Source organism: Cherax quadricarinatus, chromosome 50, assembly GCF_038502225.1.
Source record: "Cherax quadricarinatus isolate ZL_2023a chromosome 50, ASM3850222v1, whole genome shotgun sequence".
Classification (NCBI taxonomy): Eukaryota; Metazoa; Arthropoda; class Malacostraca; order Decapoda; family Parastacidae; genus Cherax; species Cherax quadricarinatus.
The window spans coordinates 25978321-26004567 of NC_091341.1; the positions used below are offsets into that span (position 1 = coordinate 25978321).

Sequence of the window (26247 nt, forward strand, 5' to 3'; positions counted from 1 at the left end):
CTGGAGTTTTGAGACTCTATGACCGCGGGTTCAATCCCGGCCGGGGGTATGGTTTATTTGCAATCGTGTCATTACGATTTCTTAAGTCAAATAAATACATAATTATTGAAAAAAGGGGGGAATGTCTTATCGTAATATTGCCTGAAAGGTTTCATTATAGAGGCATGTCTGACATGACCGAATACAGTTGAATATGCAAAAAAAATAATATTAATAAAGAATTTAAAACATTTGTTTAACCATTTTTTGCAGCCAAGAAACTGAACAGATACATCACATTTCAGTTTAACTTAAGCAGTCCAATGAAGAAGAGAAACTCCGGAAGACGACTCTCAGTGAGCGATCGAGCCAGAGTAGTGATGCTCTACCTGACCGGGATGTCAGCACGAGACATTTCTGTCAAGTATCAAGTTGGCGTCTCCACTGTTTACAAATGCATAACAAAGTGGAATTACAGAGGGAAAATACCACAGCAGTTTCAAAGAAAGTTGTCTCATCGTCCCAAAGGAAAGCTTAGGTTATCTGTAAGCTCTATACAACAACGGTACATGACAACTGTTTCTCACGTTTCTCACTCAATGCGTTTCCTTGGCCGCTCCAAACCAGAAGAACATTATTGGCAGCATATGTCTCTCCAAATTATGATGAAATATTTACAATTTTATATATTTATTGTTCACGAAGGAATGCTTAACAATGCACTTAATTCACTACATTTTTACTTAAATATGTAAAACATATTTTTTTCAAACGTTCACAGTTCTTAAGTAATTTTATAACACCTACGTGTGAAGTATAACTATCGGTCATGAGCACAAAGAATTCACGTGGCCTAGTTTGCTATTTTACGAGACTTGGCTTGTTAGCTCACGTGACCTGGCTTACTAGTAATCTTGAGAAACAGGATTTATTTATATGTACCAAGTTTTGTGTCCGTATCAACATAAGATTCAGATAAAATATGCAGCCGTGAAGCCCTTCGTAAAAAAAATCAATAAACTATGTAGAAATTCTGATATTCATCTTTATCCTACGACATGTGATTTCTAAGCTAATATTCCATATCAAAAGAGTGTACATACTGTGTGTGTGTGAGAGAGATTCTCGCTTCTCCAGTGATAATATCCACTGCAACACTGTCCTAAAAACAGTCCAAATGGGTTATCCAGATTGCTGAAAAAGGTGTATAACATGTTCACGGCCACTATGTCAAACAGGGGGATTGCCTGTCTCAAAGCTGTGAGTGCACATCATACTTGGGACTTTCTCCTAACAGTTCCCATTCTTCCACAGTGACTTTCCGCTTACCAACCGCAGTTCCATGTGAGACGTAATGAAGTCAATGATATCATAGAAAGGGGGCTTGCTAAAGCTGGGTGCCCAGGTGAGAAAAAGACCCCAAACCCTAACATTCAGCAATTCTCACACTCCCGCAAACCGCCCAGACGGCATCTCTATCTATCCCTGGAAGAATGGCAAGCTTTAAGCATGGGACTATACCTGCGTGCTGACTCTGGCTGACACCTCCTTCAGTCACAGCGTTAGGCAACAGGAAGGTGCTACTGGCCACAGGGAGGAGTTCAAGATCAGCAAGTATGGAGACATAACCCATCAGTATCAATTTGTCCCAGTGGGATCGGACACCTTGGGATCATGGGGGAAAAATTGGCTCAAGGCTCAATGACACCACCAGCGACCCGAGGGCGGTCACTTTATGTTCCAGCATCTCCATCCAGAGGGGAAATGCTTGCTGCATACTTGGCTCATGTCCAACTTCAAAAGAACTACAGGAAAATTCATATTCTTTGATATGAGGCACTATTATATTTATGTTTGTCAACTAACACTCAGGTGCTTACTGCTAGGTGAACAGTGACTGCAGGTGTAGGGAAACACGTTCAATGTTTCCACCCGGCCGGGGATTGAATCACTGACACTCAGTATGTGAGGCGAGAGCGTTGCCAATCAAGCCACGGGACACCGTGAGGTTTCATTGAGAGGTATACAACTCTCGGTGGTTGTGCATTTATATTAAATAATTCCTGACCTAAAAAAGACACACACACACACAAACACATATCTATATTTTTATATCTATTTATTTTAGGTAGGAACGATGCTGCCCGATATTTACATAACAGTGCTCGTATCGGCGGTGATCAAGACTGTGACCATGACTAGCCAGGAAGTGGGAGGAGCGTTGGAGCAGGTGGGCGTGGATGTGGGCGTGATGGTGGGTCAGTTGGTGGACGATTATCTGAGTGGGTGTCACCTGGTGCTCATCACCACTGCACCTCACTCACTCATTACCACCAACATACTCAGGTGAAATATTAAGATATGCATCAAAACGTAGCCTCGGTTAAATAGTTATCCTGTTAAATTTTGAATTTAATGTTACCCTCCTGAAGATCTCAGACGGCGGTCAAAATATTCTCTTTTTGTTTACATTGTTCTCTTGTCTTATGTCGGTTTTTCTCATTCTACTGAAAAGTGTCCACCACATATTGTTTTTTTTTTTCAAATTTTACTACACTCTGTTTTAGATTAGTTTTGTTGCAGCGATCTACCTAATTTTGGTTATTAAAAATGTGACTTTTATTGCCAAAAATAAGACCTCTTTTCACTGATTTATTCCTGTGATTTTTTAACTTATAAATAAACAAATGAAACTAAAATCAGCATTATGTCCTAGAATCTGTATTGATAAAGCCATTGGATGGCGATACGTCTACAATAAAGATATCCAGATGTTGCACATGTGTCTTAACTTTCAATGTAAACTTATGTCCCTCAGACGCCTGAGTGAGGGTACGGAGACTCGAGTGGTGGTGGAAGCACAGATGGTGTTCTTGCAGGACCAGCTGGCCAAGGACCACCTCCTCCATGGGCTGTGGGGTGACGGTAAGACCACCTGCAGGGGTCTTCTCCTCGACCTCACTGACGCCAACAATACTCATTTGGTCTTAAGGTAACTTATAAATTGAACTTAAAACTTAGAGATGAAGTTGACTGATTGAGTATAAAGAAAATAAATTCTGTGTTGCTTTAGTGGTAGTATGTAATTCGCTAATACAATTACGGTAGTGTGCATATTAATTGGGATAATGGCGAAATAAGATATATATTTGGAAAATTAATGTTTATTTGAAAAATACACGACAATGATATGAGAGATGGTTGATTTAATAATAGATATAAGTGATATAAGTACCTTCTCGTTTTATAAGCATTACTCTAAGCAGTGGCATATAATCGATCAATGTTGAACGAATTTCCGCAAGTTCTTCGTAATGGTACAGGTTCTAATAACAGCACCAATTAGCTTATCCACAGTTGAACAGTCCTGTTCCGCGATCCTGCGTTTGGTTATTGCCCATAGATTATCAACTGGGTTAAGGTCAGGGGAGTTTCCAGGCCAATTTAGAACGGTTAGCCCACTCTCTTCGAAGAATGTCAGTATTTTTCTGGAAGTGTGGCATGGAGCAAGTTCCTGCTGGAAAATGCCTTCTCCGTCAGGAAAGTCTCTATCCACAAAGAGAAGGAAATGAGTTGCCAGGATTGCCGTGTATTTGACTATCTTCATCGTTCCCTCAACAATAGCAAGCCTTCCAGAGCCTACCCCAACAGAGCCTATCCCAAACATCTTCTTAGGTGGGTGTTTTGGCGCCTGCTGAATGTGTCCATTCCGAAGAGGTTCGCTTTTGCTCCGTCTCGCTACTACTGATCTATACCTGTTTACTTAAAAATGGGCCTCGTGACCGAGTGCGAGCCGCAGCCGTTTTTTCTTCATAGCAGTAGTTAATAATTCTTTCTTTCTTTACTGGCTTTCTGGCAGTTCTGACAGCTTCAAGGAGCCTTCGCCGAACAGTTGAAGAATCAACATTTACGCCAGGTGAAGCAAAATCTCTCTGTATATCTATACTGGCTTTCTTGGGATCCTTCAAACTATTTTGTATGATAACCTTGTTATTGTGAGGTGTTGTCTTGCGTTTTCTTCCATATCTTCCTCAACGCAGCGCTGTACAACCACCAGTGTCATCAGCTTTCTTCAGAATCCGACCAACAGTTGACTTTTCTAGGCTCAAATTTTCGGTGCTCTGTATGATACTAAAATCAGTATGTTTTCAATAGCTAGAATGCTTCCACGATTCCTAGGTGTAACATCCATTGAATTTCAGCAGTAATTATGATATGAAGTGGAGAATTTAGTGGAACAACATTCAGTCACGGAGCACATTTCCAGGAGTAGCCTTACAGAACAACAGCTGTTGTAGCACTGACTAGAATCGCAGGGTAAAACTTCAGCTTGATGTTGCCAGAAGTTGGTAGCAAACTTTTCTGAAAAGAAAAGAACCCAAACTACATTAAGTCAGGGACTAAGATTTACTTCAAGACAGCTCACAAAATTTACTCCATTCCCAATTAATTTCCCCGCTACTCTACATTAGTTGTTATACACAAATTAATTTACATATCAACGTAACAAAAACAGATTAGCTGTTAAATAATAACGATATTGTCAAAAAAAAAAATGAATGTTGGTCACAATTTTCAGTAGAAAATACAGTAAAAGAAGATATTAATATTAAATAGAATTACGTAGGTTTCTCAAGGAAGCTGAGCTACGGAAGTTACCCGATATCCGGGTGCTTGTTGTGGGAGGAAGGACACGGGTGAAGGACGTCCTTCTACACCACAGTCTACGAAACACCATCCACGCCCTCTACCTGGCTCTCAACGACCTCACCCTTCAGAGCCTCACCATCCAGAGCCTCACTCTCCAGAGCCTCACTCTCCAGAGCCTCACTCTCCAGAGCCTCACTCTCCAGAGCCCCACTCTCCAGAGCCTCACTCTCCAGAGCCTCACTCTCCAGAGCCTCACTCTCCATAAACTACCACTTAACTCACGTCAAAGAATTCCCCTTGCCAAAGGTAAGTGCAAGTCAAATATCGTTATTTTCTAGGCAAGAAATCAAGTTATCTTCACGGAATATCTTCACGCATCATGTGGGATAATACTGAACATTCTACAGCAGAGGAATTTCCAGATAAACTACAAAATAACACATGCAAACATGATAAGACATTACTCAAGATAAATATCCTGCGTAATTATGCTTATTAGTGAGTGGAGGTGTGTGGGTGTACCGGAGGTGTCTGTACTGCAACAGGGGAGAGGCAGACGTCCAGCTCCTCCACCTGTGGAATCTCACTTCATTCACCGAAACCAAGAGTGACTTATTTCAAGGCGAGTATTGGTTAATTTTGTTTCAGTCAGTAATTAATATGCATACTGGTCATTAGCTAATTTTTTTTACGTTTAAAACCTGTTGATTACTCTAAGGTTGTATTTAAGCATATTTCTAATTACTGGTTACTCTTGGTAACCTCACCCTCACCATATAATTATTACATTAATATTATATCATGTTACTGTAACAACTATCACATCACACTAACTTGTACTCATTAATTTAATACTGTAACTTGTATCACACACAAATTACTCTAAATATTAAACTGATACACTCATTCTAATAGACTCACTTTTCTCATGTAACTCACCCTAATAACCTACACTCACCCCACCATAAAACGTTTAAACTTTCACATCATCCTTACATCACATACTTACATGACGACCCTAAAACGCAACACTATTGTCATTGACTGACTACGTAAGCACAAACTTTACCCTAATTTAACCAGCTTATATAGATGATTTTTTCATTAACACATCTGCAGTTTCTCACCGAGGAAAGGTGACCCGAAAAACAAGAAACACTTACATCATCATTCACAAAAGGAAATAGATAAGAGCGAGAACTATTTAGAAAATAGAATATTCTGATGGGTGTGTATCCATATATGTGTACATGTATACGTAGTGTGCCTAAGTGTAAGTAAAAGTTGCAAGACGTTTTCTTGCTTCTTTATGAGATAGATAGATAGATAGATAAAACACCAGCTATGCTACCATTGGGTAAAATAATTATAGGACAGCAGTACCTCCCTGGGTGGTTGTTGTCTACCAGCCTACTACCACAGGACGGTAGTACCTCCCTGGGTGGTTGTTGTCTACCAGCCTACTACCACAGGACGGTAGTACCTCCCTGGGTAGTTGCTGTCTACCAACCTACTACCTTAGGACGGTAGTACTTTCCTGGGTAGTTGCTGTTAACCAACCTACTACCACAGGACAGTAGTACCTCCCTGGATAGTTGCTGTCTACCAACCTACTACCACAGGACGGTAGTACCTCCCTGGCTGGTTGCTGTCTACCAACCTATTACCACAGGACGGTAGTACGTCCCTGGGTAATTGCTGTCTCCCAACCTACTGCCACAGGACGGTAGTACCTCCCTGGGTGGTTACTGCCTACCAACCTATTACCACAGGACGGTAGTACCTCCCTGGGTGGTTGCTGTCTACCAACGTATTACCACAGGGCAGAAGTACCTCCCTGGGTGGTTGCTGTCTACCAACCTACTGCCACAGGATGGTAGTACCTCCCTGGGCGGTTGCTGTCTACCAACCTACTACCACAAGACAGCAGTACCTCTCTGGGCGGTTGCTGTCTACCAACCTACTATCACAGGACAGTAGTACCTCCCTGGGCGGTTGCTATCTACCAAGCTACTACCACAGGACAGTAGTACCTCCCTGGGTGGTTACTGTCTACCAACCTACTACCACAGGACAGTAGTACCTCCCTGGGTGATTGGTGTCTACCAACCTACTACCACAGGACAGTAGTACCTCCCTGGGTGATTGGTGTCTACCAACCTACTACCACAGAACAGAAGTACCTCCCTGGGTGGTTGCTGTCTACCAACCTACTACCAATAATTAAAATTTTCTCTTTCTCATGATTTGCTCTAAATCAACAATACTGCCTATGTTTTGGCCGAAATTTACTATCAGATAAATTTTACAAATAAGTTTTTTTTTAACAGAGCAATTTCAAGACTTTTTTGGAAGTAAAATGCGGTTTTCAGTATTAGCAAGCTTTCCATACACGGATTACACGCTGGACAGTGATAAACCAGGCAGCACAGTGTCACTTAGAAACTGTCTTGATGCCAGAATGCTGTTTCTCCTCTCTAAAAAACTCAATATTAGGTAAATTAATCTATTTCTCAACAGTTTGACATGAAAATGTATTAAAATCATGAAATATTCTGACAAGAATGATCTATCCTTTGTATTTTGCTTCACTGTAGTCTATATATATATATATATATATATATATATATATATATATATATATATATATATATATATATATATATATATATATATATATATATATATATATATATATATATATTTATTTAGTGAAGGGATTCAGGGAAACCGGTTATTTTCATATAGTCGGACTTGAGTCCTGGAAATGGGAAGTACAATGCCTGCACTTTAAACGAGGGGTTTGGGATATTGGCAGTTTGGAGGGATATGTTGTGTATCTTTATACGTATATGCTTCTAAACTGTTGTATTCTGAGCACCTCTGCAAAAGCAGTGATAATGTGTGAGTGTGGTGAAAGTGTTGAATGATTATGAAAGTATTTTCTTTTTGGGGATTTTCTTTCTTTTTTGGGTCACCCTGCCTCGGTGGGAGACGGCCCCCTGTTTTAAAAAAAAAAAAAAAATAAAAAAAAAAAAAAAAAAAAAATGTATATCAGTATATCAGTATATATATATATATATATATATATATATATGTATATCAGTATATCAGTATATATATATATATATATATATATATATATATATTTATCTGTATAGATATATATATATATATATATATATATATATATATATATATATATATATATATATATATATATATATATATATATATATATATATATACATATATTATTTATATACTTAATTTTTAATAATTACAGCTGTATGTGTATATATTTCTTTTTATCTTTGCTCACTAGTTTTGAGATCCGGGAGATACCTGACCGTAGTTATGGTGTGCAGAAGAATGGCAACTTTACTGGCATGGTGGGACATCTCCAGCGAGAGGAATCAGATATTTGTGGATCAATGTCAGTAATTGCTGAACGTGTACCAGTCATGGAGTTCCTAAGCTATAACAGTTTTAACCCGGTGATCTTAGTATCGTCGAAGCCACAACTCCTGCCACAACTCCTCTCGCTGTTAAAACCTTTGACACGTACGTCATTGGTATCAGAACAGGAGTTTCTCCCTTAACAAGATTAATTTCTCCCTTGTGTTAAGTTTATTTATTGTTTTTTGAAATATGTCTTAATCATATGAGCAGAAGTACCTAAGATAAGGGAAGCACTGTAGCAGGCCTACTGGCCCATGATAGGCTAGACCAACTAACACCCACTCATGTCATAGAAGTGTTTCATTATAAAATAATGATACTCTTAGTTTCTTTACTATAATATATATAAAAAAACATGAAAAGGATTTGATAAAAAATTTCTGATTAGCTACTAATAAATTATTCTATTGTTCTGGTATGAGAAGTATAAGCTAATTACTTTCTCCTTTCTGCAGGACAACTGTGGTTGGGATTGTTGTTGAGTGTGGTGGTTTGGAGCGGGATCCTGTGGTTGCTGCAGAGATTATGGTGGTGGGTCACTGAGACACACACAGTCAGCATCATCACCATCCTCCTGTATGGCTGGGGCGCTCTCCTGGCCAACCTGCCCTCAGACCCTTCCGTCAATAAAGCAGGAAAAGTAGAATCTTATGTCTATAACAATGATGATTTTCTAAATACATAACAAGCAGATTAAAATTTTCAATACTCCATCCTTGGGGTTTAAACTAGCAGAACTAATTAGACACGAAATTATCTCACAATTTCAACATCCAGGAGGTTGTACTGACAGATCACTCTCATATTCTTTCACCTCATGAAATCTTCCAGACAATGATCATATTATTAATGCTGTTGCCAACATTAATATGTCCCAACTGGAAATGGTTTCATTTGTCTCATTTCTAATTCTTTCCTCTTGGGCCTTTTATCACTTTTCTTTAAAAGCAAAATAGTTAATAATTATTGAATTAAATATCATTCTCAATAACATTACATTAACTGATTAAACTTAAATAAAGAAATATAGTTGTTGAATATTTTCTTCACATTAACAGTTAATGGGAAATTCATAACCGTCGCAGTATATCTAAACCGAACATAATATATGATGGATATTAAATGCTTGCTTTCTGTTAACAGATTTCCTTCCACAGGTGGAAGCATAGTGGTGACTTACCAGTTTCATCATTATTTGTATTTGTTTTAGTGTTCTGTCTGGTCATAACCACAGGTTACAGCCTCTCATATGTTCCCAGGTGTTGGTGGGCGCGTGGCTGATGTTCTGTCTGGTCATAACCACAGGTTACAGCCTCTCATATGTTCCCAGGAGTTGGTGGGTGCGTGGCTGATGTTCTGTCTGGTCATAACCACAGGTTACAGCTTCTCATATGCTCCCAGGTGATGGTGGGCGCGTGGCTGATGTTCTGTCTGGTCATAACCACAGGTTACAGCCTCTCATATGTTCCCAGGTGTTGGTGGGCGCGTGGCTGATGTTCTGTCTGGTCATAACCACAGGTTACAGCTTCTCATATGCTCCCAGGTGTTGGTGGGCGCGTGGCTGATGTTCTGTCTGGTCATAACCACAGGTTACAGCTTCTCATATGCTCCCAGGTGTTGGTGGGCGCGTGGCTGATGTTCTGTCTGGTCATAACCACAGGTTACAGCTCCTCACTAGTAGCTCACCTGTCAGTCCAGGAGAAAACCAAGCCCCCGGACACCTTGGAGGACCTGGTGACTCGGAACAATTGGAAGTGGGCCATTGAAACGCAGTTGTTATTTGGAGCTTCGTTACTCTATTTCTCACAGCATACAGATCCTGTAATACAAAAAATATATAAGGAAAGAGAGGTCAGAATTCAGACTCGGAAATTTTCAAGATATTCACTATATTTCGTTTGTTAATTAATTTTAAAGTCTCTCACTTACTCATTGGGAAATTAAAGACTAAGAGACTTACACCTCTCAATGTTCAGGCTGAATCTGATTTTCTGCTATTTCTTCTATAAATATCGTTAATATTTGTTAATATTTTATTAGATAATTACGTGACTCAGAACCATATTCTTTTCCTGTAACCCATCTTTCCATGTAGCCCCATCTTTCCATGTAGCCCCATCTTTCCATGCAGCCCCATCTTTCCATGTAGCCCCATCTTTCCATGTAGCCCCATCTTTCCATGTAGCCCCATCTTTCCATGTAGCCCCATCTTTCCATGTAGCCCCATCTTTCCATGTAGCCCCATCTTTCCATGTAGCCCCATCTTTCCATGTAGCCCCATCTTTCCATGTAGCCCCATCTTTCCATGTAGCCCCATCTTTCCATGTAGCCCCATCTTTCCATGTAGCCCCATCTTTCCATGTAGCCCCATCTTCCTACCAATAGATGCTTATATTTTATCATAACTGCCACCTCTCTCGTATTTATTTAGCATTTTTTCCTTAAAATATATATTAACTGTTACCAAACCTCTTCCTATACAAAGTTTAATCAAAAGCCTCCCATTAACATTTACCCCTGGCTCCCCAGACTTATTTACCACACTCTTTATAACCGTTTCTCCAACTCTAACATTCACGTCCCCTACCACAATTATTCTCTCACTTAGTTCAAAACTCCCAAAACACTCACTTAACATATTTCAGAACCCTCTCCTCTACACTCCTCTTTTCTACAGGTACATAAACACTTATTATAACCCACTTTTTGCATTCAACCCGTATTTAAATCCACATAATCCTTGACTAACAATATTCCTTTAATTATAGCTAATGAACCTTAGAAGATTAACTGAATTGGAAATTGATTGAAAATTAGTGATGGATTGACCCATATACCAATTGGAATGTTTATTCACAATAAACAGAAGACGGTGAGCATACATCACAACACCAAATATTATGAAATTAAACTTTGTTTTCTTCTCACCTGTGACCACAAGACTCAGATGATGACGCAGGGACTAGAGAAGGTGAGAGCAGGAGACTACTCCTTCATAACCATCTATATCAACATCAAGGTGGTAATCGACTCCCTATACAGCGAGAGCTCAGGCCCGACACCCTACTACATCAGCTACTTAAACCTTCTTATATTTCCTACCTTTGGATGGGGTTTCAGGCAGGTATAGTGTGTTATTGTCGATTATGTAACCCTGGTATGTACCATCACGCTAATAAATCATTTACATATCCTAGATTTTGAAGAAAAACACAAAATAAAAATGAATATTTCGATCCCACACTGAGATCTTCCTCAGTACTTCTGTGCTGCTGAAATATTATGGAAAGTAAGAGTAATCTGAACACTTTCCTACCTTTTTTACACTAGGAAAGGTGCTCCATTTTACAACAGGTTTATGCAGTTGATGCTGCAATTGCAAGACGTTGGAATTACGAGCCGATGGACGAAAGAAGTGATTGCAGAGCGTGTCAAGGAAAATAGAGCAGCTGCAGCACTCAACCCACAAGCTATCCAGAGTCCTACACCATTTGTAAGCTCCCGAGAGTAACAACAACAAAAACAACAACAATAATAATAATAATAATAATAATAATAATATTAATATCATTATTATTATTATTATTATTATTATTATTATTATTATTATTATTATTATTGTAATAATAATAATAACAATAATAATAATTATAATAACAACAACAACAGCAATAATAATAATAATTAACAAAACAGTCAATTTGTTAAAAAAATATACCATTCTGCAGTACACAATTTACTTATTTTTAATAAATTTCAGAAAGAGGACAGCAGAGTGGTGTTGGGAATGAATCACCTGCAAGGAGCATTCTACATGCTGCTGCTGGGTACAGGAGTAGCCTTCCTCACCCTGCTGGGGGAGAGCCTCGCCCACTGGTGCTCCTCCCCTCAGTAACCACCTTCCCAGGCGTGGCCTTCCTCACCCTGCTAGGGGAGAACCTCGCCCACTGGTGCTCCTCGCCTCAGTAACTGCCTTCCAGGCGTGGCCTTCCTCACCCTGCTGGGGGAGAACCTCGCCCACTGGTGCTCCTCCCCTCAGTAACCACCTTCAAGGCGTGGCCTTCCTCACCCTGCTGGGGGAGAACCTCGCCCACTGGTGCTCCTCCCCTCAGTAACTACCTTCCCAGGCGTGGCCTTCCTCACCCTGCTGGAGGAGAACCTCGCCCACTGGTGCTCCTCCCCTCAGTAACCACCTTCCAGGCGTGGCCTTCCTCACCCTGCTGGGGGAGAACCTCGCCCACTGGTGCTCCTCCCCTCAGTAACCACCTTCCAGGCGTGGCCTTCCTCACCCTGCTGGGGGAGAACCTCGCCCACTGGTGCTCCTCCCCTCAGTAACCACCTTCAAGGCGTGGCCTTCCTCACCCTGCTGGGGGAGAACCTCGCCCACTGGTGCTCCTCCCCTCAGTAACTACCTTCCCAGGCGTGGCCTTCCTCACCCTGCTGGAGGAGAACCTCGCCCACTGGTGCTCCTCCCCTCAGTAACCACCTTCAAGGCGTGGCCTTCCTCACCCTGCTGGGGGAGAACCTCGCCCACTGGTGCTCCTCCCCTCAGTAACCACCTTCAAGGCGTGGCCTTCCTCACCCTGCTGGGGGAGAACCTCGCTCACTGGTGCTCCTCCCCTCAGTAACCACCTTCAAGGCGTGGCCTTCCTCACCCTGCTGGGGGAGAACCTCGCTCACTGGTGCTCCTCCCCTCAGTAACCACCTTCAAGGCGTGGCCTTCCTCACCCTGCTGGAGGAGAACCTCGCCCACTGGTGCTCCTCCCCTCAGTAACTACCTTCCCAGGGGTGGCCTTCCTCACCCTGCTGGAGGAGAACCTCGCCCACTGGTGCTCCTCCCCTCAGTAACCACCTTCAAGGCGTGGCCTTCCTCACCCTGCTGGGGGAGAACCTCGCCCACTGGTGCTCCTCCCCTCAGTAACTACCTTCCAGGCGTGGCCTTCCTCACCCTGCTGGGGGAGAACCTCGCCCACTGGTGCTCCTCCCCTCAGTAACCACCTTCAAGGCGTGGCCTTCCTCACCCTGCTGGGGGAGAACCTCGCCCACTGGTGCTCCTCCCCTCAGTAACTACCTTCCAGGCGTGGCCTTCCTCACCCTGCTGGGGGAGAACCTCGCCCACTGGTGCTCCTCCCCTCAGTAACCACCTTCCCAGGCGTGGCCTTCCTCACCCTGCTGGGAGAGAACCTCGCTCACTGGTGCTCCTCCCCTCAGTAACCACCTTCAAGGCGTGGCCTTCCTCACCCTGCTGGGGGAGAACCTCGCCCACTGGTGCTCCTCCCCTCAGTAACTACCTTCCAGGCGTGGCCTTCCTCACCCTGCTGGGGGATAACCTCGCCCACTGGTGCTCCTCCCCTCAGTAACCACCTTCCCAGGCGTGGCCTTCCTCACCCTGCTGGGAGAGAACCTCGCTCACTGGTGCTCCTCCCCTCAGTAACCACCTTCCCAGGCGTGGCCTTCCTCACCCTGCTGGGGGAGAACCTCGCCCACTGGTGCTCCTCCCCTCAGTAACCACCTTCCCAGGCGTGGCCTTCCTCACCCTGCTGGGGGAGAACCTCGCCCACTGGTGCTCCTCCCCTCAGTAACCACCTTCAAGGCGTGGCCTTCCTCACCCTGCTGGGGGAGAACCTCGCTCACTGGTGCTCCTCCCCTCAGTAACCACCTTCAAGGCGTGGCCTTCCTCACCCTGCTGGAGGAGAACCTCGCCCACTGGTGCTCCTCCCCTCAGTAACTACCTTCCCAGGCGTGGCCTTCCTCACCCTGCTGGAGGAGAACCTCGCCCACTGGTGCTCCTCCCCTCAGTAACCACCTTCAAGGCGTGGCCTTCCTCACCCTGCTGGGGGAGAACCTCGCCCACTGGTGCTCCTCCCCTCAGTAACTACCTTCCAGGCGTGGCCTTCCTCACCCTGCTGGGGGAGAACCTCGCCCACTGGTGCTCCTCCCCTCAGTAACCACCTTCCCAGGCGTGGCCTTCCTCACCCTGCTGGGGGAGAACCTCGCCCACTGGTGCTCCTCCCCTCAGTAACCACCTTCCCAGGCGTGGCCTTCCTCACCCTGCTGGGGGAGAACCTCGCCCACTGGTGCTCCTCCCCTCAGTAACTACCTTCCCACGCGTGGCCTTCCTCACCCTGCTGGGAGAGAACCTCGCTCACTGGTGCTCCTCCCCTCAGGAACTACCTTCCAGGCGTGGCCTTCCTCACCTTGCTGCGGGGGGAGAACCTCGCCCACTGGTGATCCTCGCCTCAGTAACTACCTTCCAGGCGTGGCCTTCCTCACCCTGCTGGGGGGGAGAACCTCGCCCACTGGTGCTCCTCCCCTCAGTAACTACCTTCCAGGCGTGGCCTTCCTCACCTTGCTGGGGGGGGAGAACCTCGCCCACTGGTGCTCCTCCCCTCAGTAACTACCTTCCCAGGCGTGGCCTTCCTCACCCTGCTGGGGAGAGAACCTCGCCCACTGGTGCTCCTCCCCTCAGTAACTACCTTCCAGGCGTGGCCTTCCTCACCTTGCTGGGGGGGGGAGAACCTCGCCCACTGGTGATCCTCGCCTCAGTAACTACCTTCTCAGGCGTGGCCTTCCTCACCCTACTGGGGAGAGAACCTCGCCCACTGGTCTTCCTTCCTGTTCAACAGTCTCCCATCACGCATTAGGGGAATTGCCAATAAACCCCTGGCTGCCTTCAAGAGAGAGCTGGACAGATACCTAAAGTCAGTGCCGGATCAGCCGGGCTGTGCCTCGTACGTTGGACTGCGTGCGGCCAGCAGTAACAGCCTAGTTAATCAGGCCCTGATCCATCGAGAGGCCTGGTCATGGACCGCGCCGCGGGGGTGTTGATTCCCGGAATAACCTCCAGGTAACCAGGTATCCCCTCAGTAACCACCTTCCCAGGCGTGGCCTTCCTCACCCGGCTGGGGGAGAAGCTCGCCCACTGGTGCTCCTTCCCTTAGTAACTACCATCCAGGCGTGGCCTTCCTCACCTTGCTGGGGGGGGGGGGGGGGAGAACCTCGCCCACTGGTGATCCTCGCCTCAGTAACTACCTTCCCAGGCGTGGCCTTCCTCATCCTTCTTGGGGAGAACCTCACCTACTGGTGCTCCTCCTCTCAGTAACCACTCTTCCCCTCATCACCAGACCTCGGGCCCAGAATGACAGTGCTGCTACAATTATTAATACTGCGGCTACTTTGCTATTACTGCTGCTGCTGCGCCTACTGCTACTCTTTCTGTTGCTGCTGCTTCTCGTCCTTCGTGCAACTTTACCATAGTGGCTCTAGTTGTCGTTTTTTCAAAATTCCATTAATGACCGCATTTGATTATGGTAATAACGTGTGGCTGAAAACTAGATGTTAGGAGGGACAACACAAATAGTGTTGTGTTCTGACCACAATATAGATTTCTACAATCACAAACTGGCGCTCAGATCTGAAAAATTATTTATTATCTGATTTTTTAAACAAACCTTATTAAGACATTTCCTAAATTTAATTTCCATGAATGATAATTTAATTTAAATACGATAACTCGCCCTAAGGTAGACTACCACGCCCCAGGATGCACCCACACCAATTCTCTAACACCCAGGTACCTTCTTACTGCTAGGTGAACAGGGGCAGGAGATATAGCCTTTCCACCCTCGCCGGTGATCTTTGTTGATGTGATAGACGTCTCCCAAATAGAAAGAATGTTTTAAAAGACTTATTAAAATAATGTTCTAGGCTTTTATTTATAAACATTTGGAGCCCCATAATTCTAAATGTTGTACTACACACAGTCCACTATTTTAATCTATAAAAAATTTTTGTGTTAGTGATATTGCAACAAATACACCATTAAAATAAATATATATTTCTTCTATTCAATATTCATCATAACACGGCATTCCAGCGTTAAATTTTCAGCCAAATAATAATAACAATAAAAAATCTCACTTTTGAATTGATAAGCAAGAATCGAAGGGAGAGTTATAAAGTGGGACACTTCTTCTTATAGTCTAAAATATATTCACTTCGTTCTTATAACAATTCCTCTGTAATATTGTTTAACTAGAGACAACGGCTTAAGGAAGACACGAAAGCGATATAGTGACGCTTCTCTTAGAGACCAAGTTTTTCAAGTCTATATAAGTACGTACATCTTCTGGATAACTATTTCAAAGCAAATAATTCTTTGACCACTAAGATGCCAATGGATCTCACTGCGTATAACTTCAATAGAAGATAAATACATTAAGCCTATTAAACATGTATATTTTTTTCTATTACAGAAATATCAGAGATACATACACATATACATATACATGCATTAAGAAGGGACAGGGTGGACGCCAACTCTAAAAGCGTAAACAGCAGTATCGTAAATAATTTAACGAAGCCCCAAAATGCACGTAGTCTGCCAGTTAATGGAAGGGTTAAGGTACAGCCCAAGTGCTGGAGCTCAGATCTCTCAGATACAACTAGGCGAATACACACACTCACACACATACACACATACACACATGCAAACACACACACACACACACACACACACACACACACACACACACACACACACACACACACACACACACACACATGCACGGGGAGACTGACTGGAAAAACCTGGAGCCACATGGGGGTCCAGAAACATGGAGAGCCAAGATGATGGATGTGGTACTGGGAAGGGACACTACCAGAGAGAGAGGAAGATGAACCAGCAAGACTGGACCTTGTGTTCACCCTGAGTAGCTCAGACATCGAGGACATCACATATCAAAGGCCCCTTGGAGCTAGTGACCACGCGGTTCTGAGCTTTGACTAAAAGCCAAACTATAAAAGGGGGGACTACACAGGTATGAGGACCTTCCTGCAGGAAGTTCAGTGGGAAAGAGAGTTGATAGGAAAGTCAGTAAACGAAATGATGGAATATGTAACAACAAAATGCAAGGAGGCAGAGGAAAGGTTTGTTCCCAAGGGCAACAAAATAATGGGAAGACCACAACGAGCCCTTGGTTTACCCGAAGGTGTAGGGAGGCAAAAACTAAGTGCGCTAGAGAATGGAAAAAGTACAGAAAGCAAAGAACCCAGGAAAATAAAGAGATTAGTCGACGAGCCAGAAACGAGTATGCACAGATAAGGAGGGAGGCCCACCGGTAGTACGAGAACGACATAGCATCGAAAGTCAAGTCTGACCCGAAACTGCTTTACAGCCACATCAGAAAGAAGACAACAGTCAAATACCAGGTAATCAGGCTGAGGAAAGAAGGTGGGGAGCTCACAAGAAATGACCAAGAAGTATGTGAGGAGCTCAACATGAGATTTCAGGAAGTATTTACAGTGGAGGCTGAAGGGACACTGGGAAGACAAAACAGTGGGGTACACCAACAAGGGATATACCAACAAGTGTTGGATGAAATACACACAACTGAGGAGGTGAAGAAGCTCCTAAGTGACCTTGATACCTCAAAGGCGGTGGGACCGGACAACGTCTCTCCGTGGGTCCTTAGAGAGGGAGCAGATACACTGTGTGTTCCACTAACCAAAATCTTCAACACATCCCTTGAAACTGGGCAATTACCTGATGTATGGAAGATGGCAAATGTAGTCCCCATATTTAAGAAAGGAGACAGAAATGAAGCACTAAACTATAGACCAGTGTCACTGACGTGTATAGTATGCAAAGTCATGGAGAAGATTATCAGGAGGAGATTGGTGGAGCACCTTGAGCGGAACAAGGCTATAAACGACAACCAGCACGGATTCATGGAAGGCAAACCCTGTGTCACAAACCTACTAGAGTTTTATGACAAGGTAACTGAAGTAAGACATGAGAAGGAAGGGTGGGTTGATTGCATTTTCTTGGACTCTAAGAAGGCCATCGACACAGTTCCTCGCAAGAAATTAGTATAGAAGCTAGAGGATCAGGCACGTATAACAGGAAGGGCACTGCAATGGATCAGAGAATACCTGACAGGGAGACAACAGCGAGTCATGGTCCGTGATGAGGTATCACAGTGGGCACCTGTGACGAGCGGGGTCCCACAGGGGTCAGTCCTGGGACCAGTGCTATTCTTGGTATATGTGAATGACATGACAGAAGGGATAGACTCAGAAGTGTACCTGTTTGCAGATGATGTGAAGTTAATGAGGAGAATCAAATCAGATGCGGACCAGACAGGTCTACAAAGAGACCTGGACAGACTGGACGCTTGGTCCAGCAACTGGCTCCTAGAATTTAACCCCGCCAAATGTAAAGTCATGAAGATCGGAGAAGGGCAAAGAAGACCGCAGACAGAGTATAGTCTAGGCGGCCAAAGACTGCAAACCTCACTCAAGGAGAAAGATCTAGAGGTGAGTATAATACCGAGTACGTCGCCAGAAGCACACATTAAACAGATAACTGATGCGGCATATGGGCGCCTGACAAACCTGACAATAGCGTTCCGGTACCTCAGTAAGGAATCGTTCAAGACTATACCCTGTGTACGTCAGGCCCATACTGGAGTACGCAGCACCAGTTTGGAACCCACACCTGGTCTAACACGTCAAGAAATTTCGAAAGTGCAAAGGTTTGCAACAAGGCTGGTTCCAGAGCTAAGGGGATTGTCCTACGAAGAAAGGTTAAGTGAAATCGGGCCGACGACAGGAGGGTCAGGGAAGACATGATATCGACATACAAAATACTGCGTGGAATAGGCAAGGCGTACAGAGACAGGATGTTCCAGAGATGGGACACAGAAACAAGGAGTCACAATTGGAAGCTGGAGACTCAGATGAGTCAAAGTGATGTTAGGAAGTAGTTCTTCAGCCACAGAGTTGTTAGGAAGTGGAACAATCTGGCAAACGATGTAGTGGAGGCAGGAACCATACATAGTTTTAAGACTAAGTAAGTATGATAAAGGTCATGGAGCAGGGAGAGGGAGGACCCAGTAGCTGTCAGTGAAGAGGCGGGGCCAGGAGCTGAGTAATGACCCCTGCAGCCACAATTAGGCGAGTACAATTAGGTGAATACACCCACACGCACACTCACACACACACACACACACACACACACACACACACACACACACACACGAGCGAGCATTATTTGGCCATCACCTCGGCGAGACTTCGTATCGCTGCTTCAGTATCGTGTTCAAGGTTAGTTACTTTTCTCATGGTGTATGTCTCTTTTAAGGACAAGATGTCCGCTCATAGTGCAGCTAATATAATCTCAAGAAAGTTCTTTTTTGGGGGGGGATTCGTAATTTATTTTATATTTTAAAGGAAAGTGCTGAAAATCCATGGGCTCTTAACGCTTATAGATATACTTTTAAATATCCTTATTTTATCCATTATTCTTCAGTTGGAATAATTAGCGCAGTTTACTGCCCCTCCCGTTCTTGGAAAGGGTAAGTTATGAGCGAGTTGGAACCACTTTCCCCTAGTATTTAACAGTTGTAAGTCATAAAGTATTTTTGTCCTGTTTTCCAGGGATAACTTTCCTTGTTTACTGATTCTCATGTTTATTCGAGGTTGAAATACTTCAAGTACTCAATAAACTTTGCTCGCTTTACTGACATTGCAATGACGTTTTCATAATTTACTGCGGCAGAGAGTATTTACTCTAAAGTATTTGGCCAAATTATCAGAGAACCTATGGAGCACATTCATTTAAAGACGAAATATTCCAAATTTTCTATATACCATTTTTTAATATATTGATATGGTATAAATTGAAATCAATCTCCTATATACCCACTACGGTCTTGTTTGGCAGACTCTCATACATGGAAAGGCGGCTGACGAGGAAGGCTGTGTTACCCTCTGATCGTATGAGGATCATTTTGATGTGGCAGTGTGGAATCCCAGCTCGGGAAATATCCACCAGATCAGGAGCAAGCATATCCACGGTGTATCGGTGGATCAGACGATGGGAGGAGGATGGAACTCTGTGTACGAAGCCCTATATCGGAAGTACTCGACTAAACCTTTGGGATGAATATTCACCAGATCCAAACTTTACTGAATCACTGGCTATAAATTCCAAATTTAACTACACGCACTTCCCAAGTGGTTGTGTTATTCCCGAGAGTCTATATCAGTACCTATTCAGGAATGCATTTCCCAAACTTACTCCTGTTGATAAGGTATAACGATTAAAGTATTGTAGGAATATGAATTGATTTTTACCCACTTGCACTGAATGAAGTATCTGCTAAGTGTATAAAATTCGTTGTTATTTACGCACGTGTGTGCGTAAATAACAACGTGTGTTTAGAGAATTACAAAGCCTCCAATTAAAAATAATTCTATAAAAGAATAGTTGAGCATATATTAGTAAGCCTTAACCCAAGAGAGAGAGAGAGAGACAGAGAGAGAGAGAGAGAGAGAGAGAGAGAGAAGCCATAAATATCTTTACAAATCGAACGAATTGTACGGATATATACACTGTGAGGTGCATGTCTCTTAGCGATTACTTTGCTACAGATTGTGTAAATCCCTTACGTAGGTATTAATATATTTTTGACTGGTGGTGAAAAGTTGGCAAGCAGCCTTAATGATCCTCGTGTAGTTGACAAGCAGCCTTATTGATCCTCATGTAGTTGACAAGCAGCCTTAATGATCCTCGTGTAGCTGACAAGCAGCCTTAATGATCCTCGTGTAGCTGACAAGCAGCCTTAATGATCCTCGTGTAGCTGACAAGCAGCCTTAGTGATCCTCGTGTAGCTGACAAGCTCTGAACCTCATTAACCATCCATTAACTATATAAATTTTATGTATACAAGGACGAGACTTCTCGTATAACATTTGGGACTGGTTTATGTTACGCTCTCACTAAGGTAGGCCTACCCAGTAATATTCTGCAACTTGCTGACTCAAAAAAGGTAGGCCTATAGAATCAAATGTTTGTAAACATGCAAGACCTTCCTTATTAATTGATACTCTTCTTCCTGTAAATTTCTGACTTAAGTCTAAAATAATTTTTATATCTCACTTATGTTCAAAATATTATTTATAAATTGCCCAAAATCTTCCATGAATAATTATATATTTTAAAATTAATACATATTGATGCAATGTCTAAATACCATAACTCTACCCTGAAAATTACCAATTGAATGTGATTTTTATTGCATTAATAAATTAATATTTATATTGAAGTGAGTTTTACTATCATTATACAATATATAACTTTACAGTTCTATACATTTACAGAAGATATTACACAGGACATTAAACTACAAGGCGGAACATCTACACGTGAAGACACTCAGATGTTACACATGTGTCTCATTCTTCAAGATATAATGAGACAGAGTTCATTAGTTCCCAGTTCAATTTGTTGCTCAGTTGGAAATAGGATTACACAACACCACAAGATCCTCAACTATCTATTTGCCTCAACCAAATAAAAAGCAAATCAAAATGCCTTTTCACTTTCCATGTATTCTGATGGGAGTTAAATCCGATTTGATCCAGAGAATTGGAGGGTTAGTTTAATTCCTTGAATCAAGATCATCTCCTCAAAAATTTCTTTTCAGAAAATCTGAAAGAAAGAATGTTTTTACTGACAGTGTCAACTTATGACACAGTCCAAGTTGTTTTCCCGATAATTGCTGTCTAGAGCCAACGAAATTAGAAGAGGAATTTAAAGGAGTTCAGAAATCTAGTATTATAGAGTGACCATCTCTCTACTTTACAGGAGATGATGATATTACTTGGGTACCTTGTATTAGCGTTAACAACGGCAGCTGTAACGGTGGGCGAAGCTCCTGTAAGTAGTCAGGAAGTAGGCGGAGCCGGTATGCAGGTGGCCCTGGATGTGGGAGGAGCCGTGAAGCAGATGAGCGTGGATTTGGTTGGGGCCGTGGAGAAAGTGGGCGTGATGGTGGGTCAGGTGGTTGATCACCATCTCAGTGGGTGTCACCTGGTGCTCATCACCACCACATCTCACTCACTCATTACCACCAACATACTCAGGTGATTTGCATTAGCAAAAACCAACTTTCTTCAGTACATATTTTTTTTCAAAAACTATGAATGATATTTAGTGTATATTTACCAAATGACTGCACATTAATTGAAAAAAAAATCCACTGTTTTGTCAGCTGTAGATTTCAACAAGACAACGATAACATAAAACTTTGTAGAAGCCTATTACGTAACGAATTTATTTTTACTGATACAATTTGCATATGGAATGTGTGGTCCCGTGGTAGAGGGAAGGTGGTTTTTTCTCCCAGTAATATCTCAGGTGTGTAACAGCAAAAATTCTATGCCTCACAGACGGCTGAGTGAGGAGGTGAAGAGTCGGGTGCTGGTGGAAGCGGGGAAGGTATTGTTCCAGGACCAGCTGCTCCAGGACAAGCTCCTCCAGGGGCTGTGGGGCGACACTAGAACCACCTGCCGGGGACTCATACTAGACATCACTCACACCAATAATACTGACTTAATCTTAGGGTAATTTGTTATCATCTCTCTCTAATATATGTAAATAATTCGCTTGTTCTGCGAAGTCTAAATATTCTATACTATGAGAATTATGTGTCACCCTCATTCTCTGACGTACAGTTGTATAGAGTGACACATGGAACAACTGTTTCTTGTATTATTGTAAATTTACATAAAGCCTGACTATGTGGGTGTACTTACAACTTAGGTAAATTGATTCCATATGACCACTAGATCAGCTGATGTCGACTGAATGCGGTTTAGGGTTGACTACCGGTATTCCTTATTATTCCGCAACTCTCTTCCTGTAAACTTCTGAGGCTCTTCCCTCCCCTCTCCCGTAAGAGAAGACAGGGGACGGGTGGAGGTGGCTGAGTAGTGGATTGGCACCCAAACTCTACTGTGACATGGTCCAACGTTTAAGAGAATTTTCCCCTACTATGTGTTGCTAGTCTTGCAACATTGCATAGCTAGTGACGATGCACAGAGTGTGTGAAAGATCTTAAGTTTAAGATTTAAATTATCTCAGTCCACAGCAGGATTCAAACCTGCAAAATCGGCTTCAGAGTACACAGTACTAACGTTGTGGATGCAATACTGTGTACTCTGATGACGAGTTATATATATATATATATATATATATATATATATATATATATATATATATATATATATATATATATATATATATATATATATATATATATATATATATATATATATATATATATATATATATATATGTCGTGCCGAATATGTAAAACTGGTCAATTAGCAAGAACTCGTTTAAAACTAAGTCCTTTCTAAAACTTTCTTTTATACGTTTAAAGATACATTTTTTTCATTAATGTTAATGTAAAAAATTTTAATTTTGCTCCAAAAGAATCTTAGAAAACTTACCTAACCTTATTATAACAAGAACAATTTATTTTAGCCTAACCCAACTTAATATATTTTAGATTTGTTTACAATAATTTAATACTAAACAAACACAGTGAAATATATTTTTTTCGTTAGGTTCAGAATGATTTTGGCGAAATTATTGCATACACAAATTTTCGCTTGTCCTATATGGCAAGATGAGCGTTGCAATTTAAGCCAAGATCGCAAGTTCTGCCTATTCGGCACGACATATATATATATAAATATATATATATATATATATATATATATATATATATATATATATATATATATATATATATATATATATATATATATATATATATATATATATATATATATATATATATATATATATATATATATATATATATATATATATATATATATATATGTCGTGCGGAATATGTAAAACTGGCCAATTAGCAAGAACTCATTTAAAATTAAGTCCTTTCTAAAATTTTCTCTTATACGTTTAAAGATATATATTTTTCATTAGTGTTGATGTAAAAAATTATTATTTTGCACCAAAAGGAACTTAGAAAACTTACCTAACCTTACTATAACAAGCGCAATTTATTTTAGCCTAACCCAACTAAATATATTTTAGATTTGTTTACAATAATTTAATACTAAACAAACACAGTGAAATATATATTTTTTCGTTAGGTTCAGAATGATTTTGGCGAAATTATTGCATACACAAATTTTCACTTGTCCTATATGGCAAGATGAGCTTTGTTATTTAAGCCAAGATCGCAAGTTCTGCCTATTCGGCACGACATATATATATATATATATATATATATATATATATATATATATATATATATATATATATATATATATATATATATATATATATATATATATATATATATATGTATATATATATATATATATATATATATATATATATATATATATATATATATATATATATATATATATATATATATATATATATATATATATATATATATATATATATATATATATATATATATAAGTAAGTTAGGTAAGTTTAGGGTGCCAGGTGTAAATGATAATGGGAGCCCTTTGATTGAACTTTGTATAGAAAGGGGTTTAGTTATAGGTAATACATATTTTAAGAAAAAGAGGATAAATAAGTATACAAGATATGATGTAGAGCGAAATGACAGTAGTTTGTTGGATTATGTATTGGTAGATAAAAGACTGTTGAGTAGACTTCAGGATGTACATGTTTATAGAGGGGCCACAGATATATCAGATCACTTTCTAGTTGTAGCTACACTGAGAGTAAAAGGTAGATGGGATACAAGGAGAATGGAAGCATAAGGGAAGAGAGAGGTGAAGGTTTATAAACTAAAAGAGGAGGCAGTTAGGGTAAGATATAAACAGCTATTGGAGGATAGATGGGCTAATGAGAGCATAGGCAATGGGGTCGAAGAGGTATGGGGTAGGTTTAAAAATGTAGTGTTAGAGTGTTCAGCAGAAGTTTGTGGTTACAGGAAAGTGGGTGCGGAAGGGAAGAGGAGCGATTGGTGGAATGAGGATGTAAAGAGAGTAGTAAGGGAGAAAAAGTTAGCATATGAGAAGTTTTTACAAAGTAGAAGTGATGCAGGGAGGGAAGAGTATATGGAGAAAAAGAGAGAGGTTAAGAGAGTGGTGAAGCTATGTAAAAAGAGAGCAAATGAGAGAGTGGGTGAGATGTTATCAACAAATTTTGTTGAAAATAAGAAAAAGTTTTGGAGTGAGATTAACAAGTTAAGGTAGCCTAGAGAACAAATAGATTTGTCAGTTAAAAATAGAAGAGGAGAGTTATTAAATGGAGACTTAGAGGTATTGGGAAGATGGAGGGAATATTTTGAGGAATTATTAAATGTTGATGAAGATAGGGAAGCTGTGATTTCGTGTGTAGGTCAAGGAGGAATAACATCTTGTAGGAGTGAGGAAGAGCCAGTTGTGAGTGTGGGGGAAGTTCGTGAGGCAGTAGGTAAAATGAAAAGGGGTAAGGCAGCCGGGATTAATGGGATAAAGATAGAAATGTTAAAAGCAGGTGGAGATATAGTTTTGGAATGGTTGGTGCAATTATTTAATAAATGTATGGAAGAGGGTAAGGTACCTAGGGACTGGCAGAAAGCATGCATAGTTCCTTTGTATAAAGGCAAAGGGGACAAAAGAGAGTGCAAAAATTATAGGGGGATAAGTCTGTTGAGTATACCTGGTAAAGTGTATGGTCGAGTTATTATTGAAAGAATTAAGAGTGAGACGGAGAATAGGATAGCAGATGAACAAGGAGGCTTTAGGAAAGGTAGGGGGTGTGTGGACCAGGTGTTTACAGTGAAACATGTAAGTGAACAGTATTTAGATGAGGCTAAAGAGGTCTTTGTGGCATTTATGGATTTGGAAAAGGCGAATGACAGGGTGGATAGGGGGGCAATGTGGCAGATGTTGCAGGTGTATGGTGTAGGAGGTAGGTTACTGAAAGCAGTGAAGAGTTTTTACGAGGATAGTGAGGCTCAGGTTAGAGTATGTAGGAAAGAGGGAAATTATTTCCCAGTAAAAGTAGGCCTTAGACAAGGATGTGTGATGTCACCGTGGTTGTTTAATATATTTATAGATGGGGTTGTAAGAGAAGTAAATGCGAGGGTCTTGGCAAGAAGCGTAGAGTTAAAAGATAAAGAATCACACATAAAGTGGGAGTTGTCACAGCTGCTCTTTGCTGATGACACTGTGCTCTTGGGAGATTCTGAAGAGAAGTTGCAGAGATTGGTGGATGAATTTGGTAGGGTATGCAAAAGAAGAAAATTAAAAGTGAATACAGGAAAGAGTAAGGTTATGAGGATAACAAAAATATTAGGTGATGAA

The 26247-nt window shown here is 41.7% G+C and overlaps 1 protein-coding gene across 1 annotated transcript in view; it reads left to right on the forward strand.

Moving 5' to 3' along the window:
* The first annotated feature begins 19826 nt into the window (after positions 1–19826).
* Positions 19827–26247, forward strand: part of LOC128695305 (glutamate receptor ionotropic, delta-2-like) — a 14511-nt gene continuing 8090 nt past the window's right edge. Inside the window, exons 1-3 of the mRNA XM_053785808.2 lie at positions 19827–20186; positions 21743–22020; positions 22327–22500. Coding sequence (XP_053641783.2) covers positions 19827–20186; positions 21743–22020; positions 22327–22500 — 812 coding nt within the window. The remainder of the gene's footprint in view (positions 20187–21742; positions 22021–22326; positions 22501–26247) is intronic.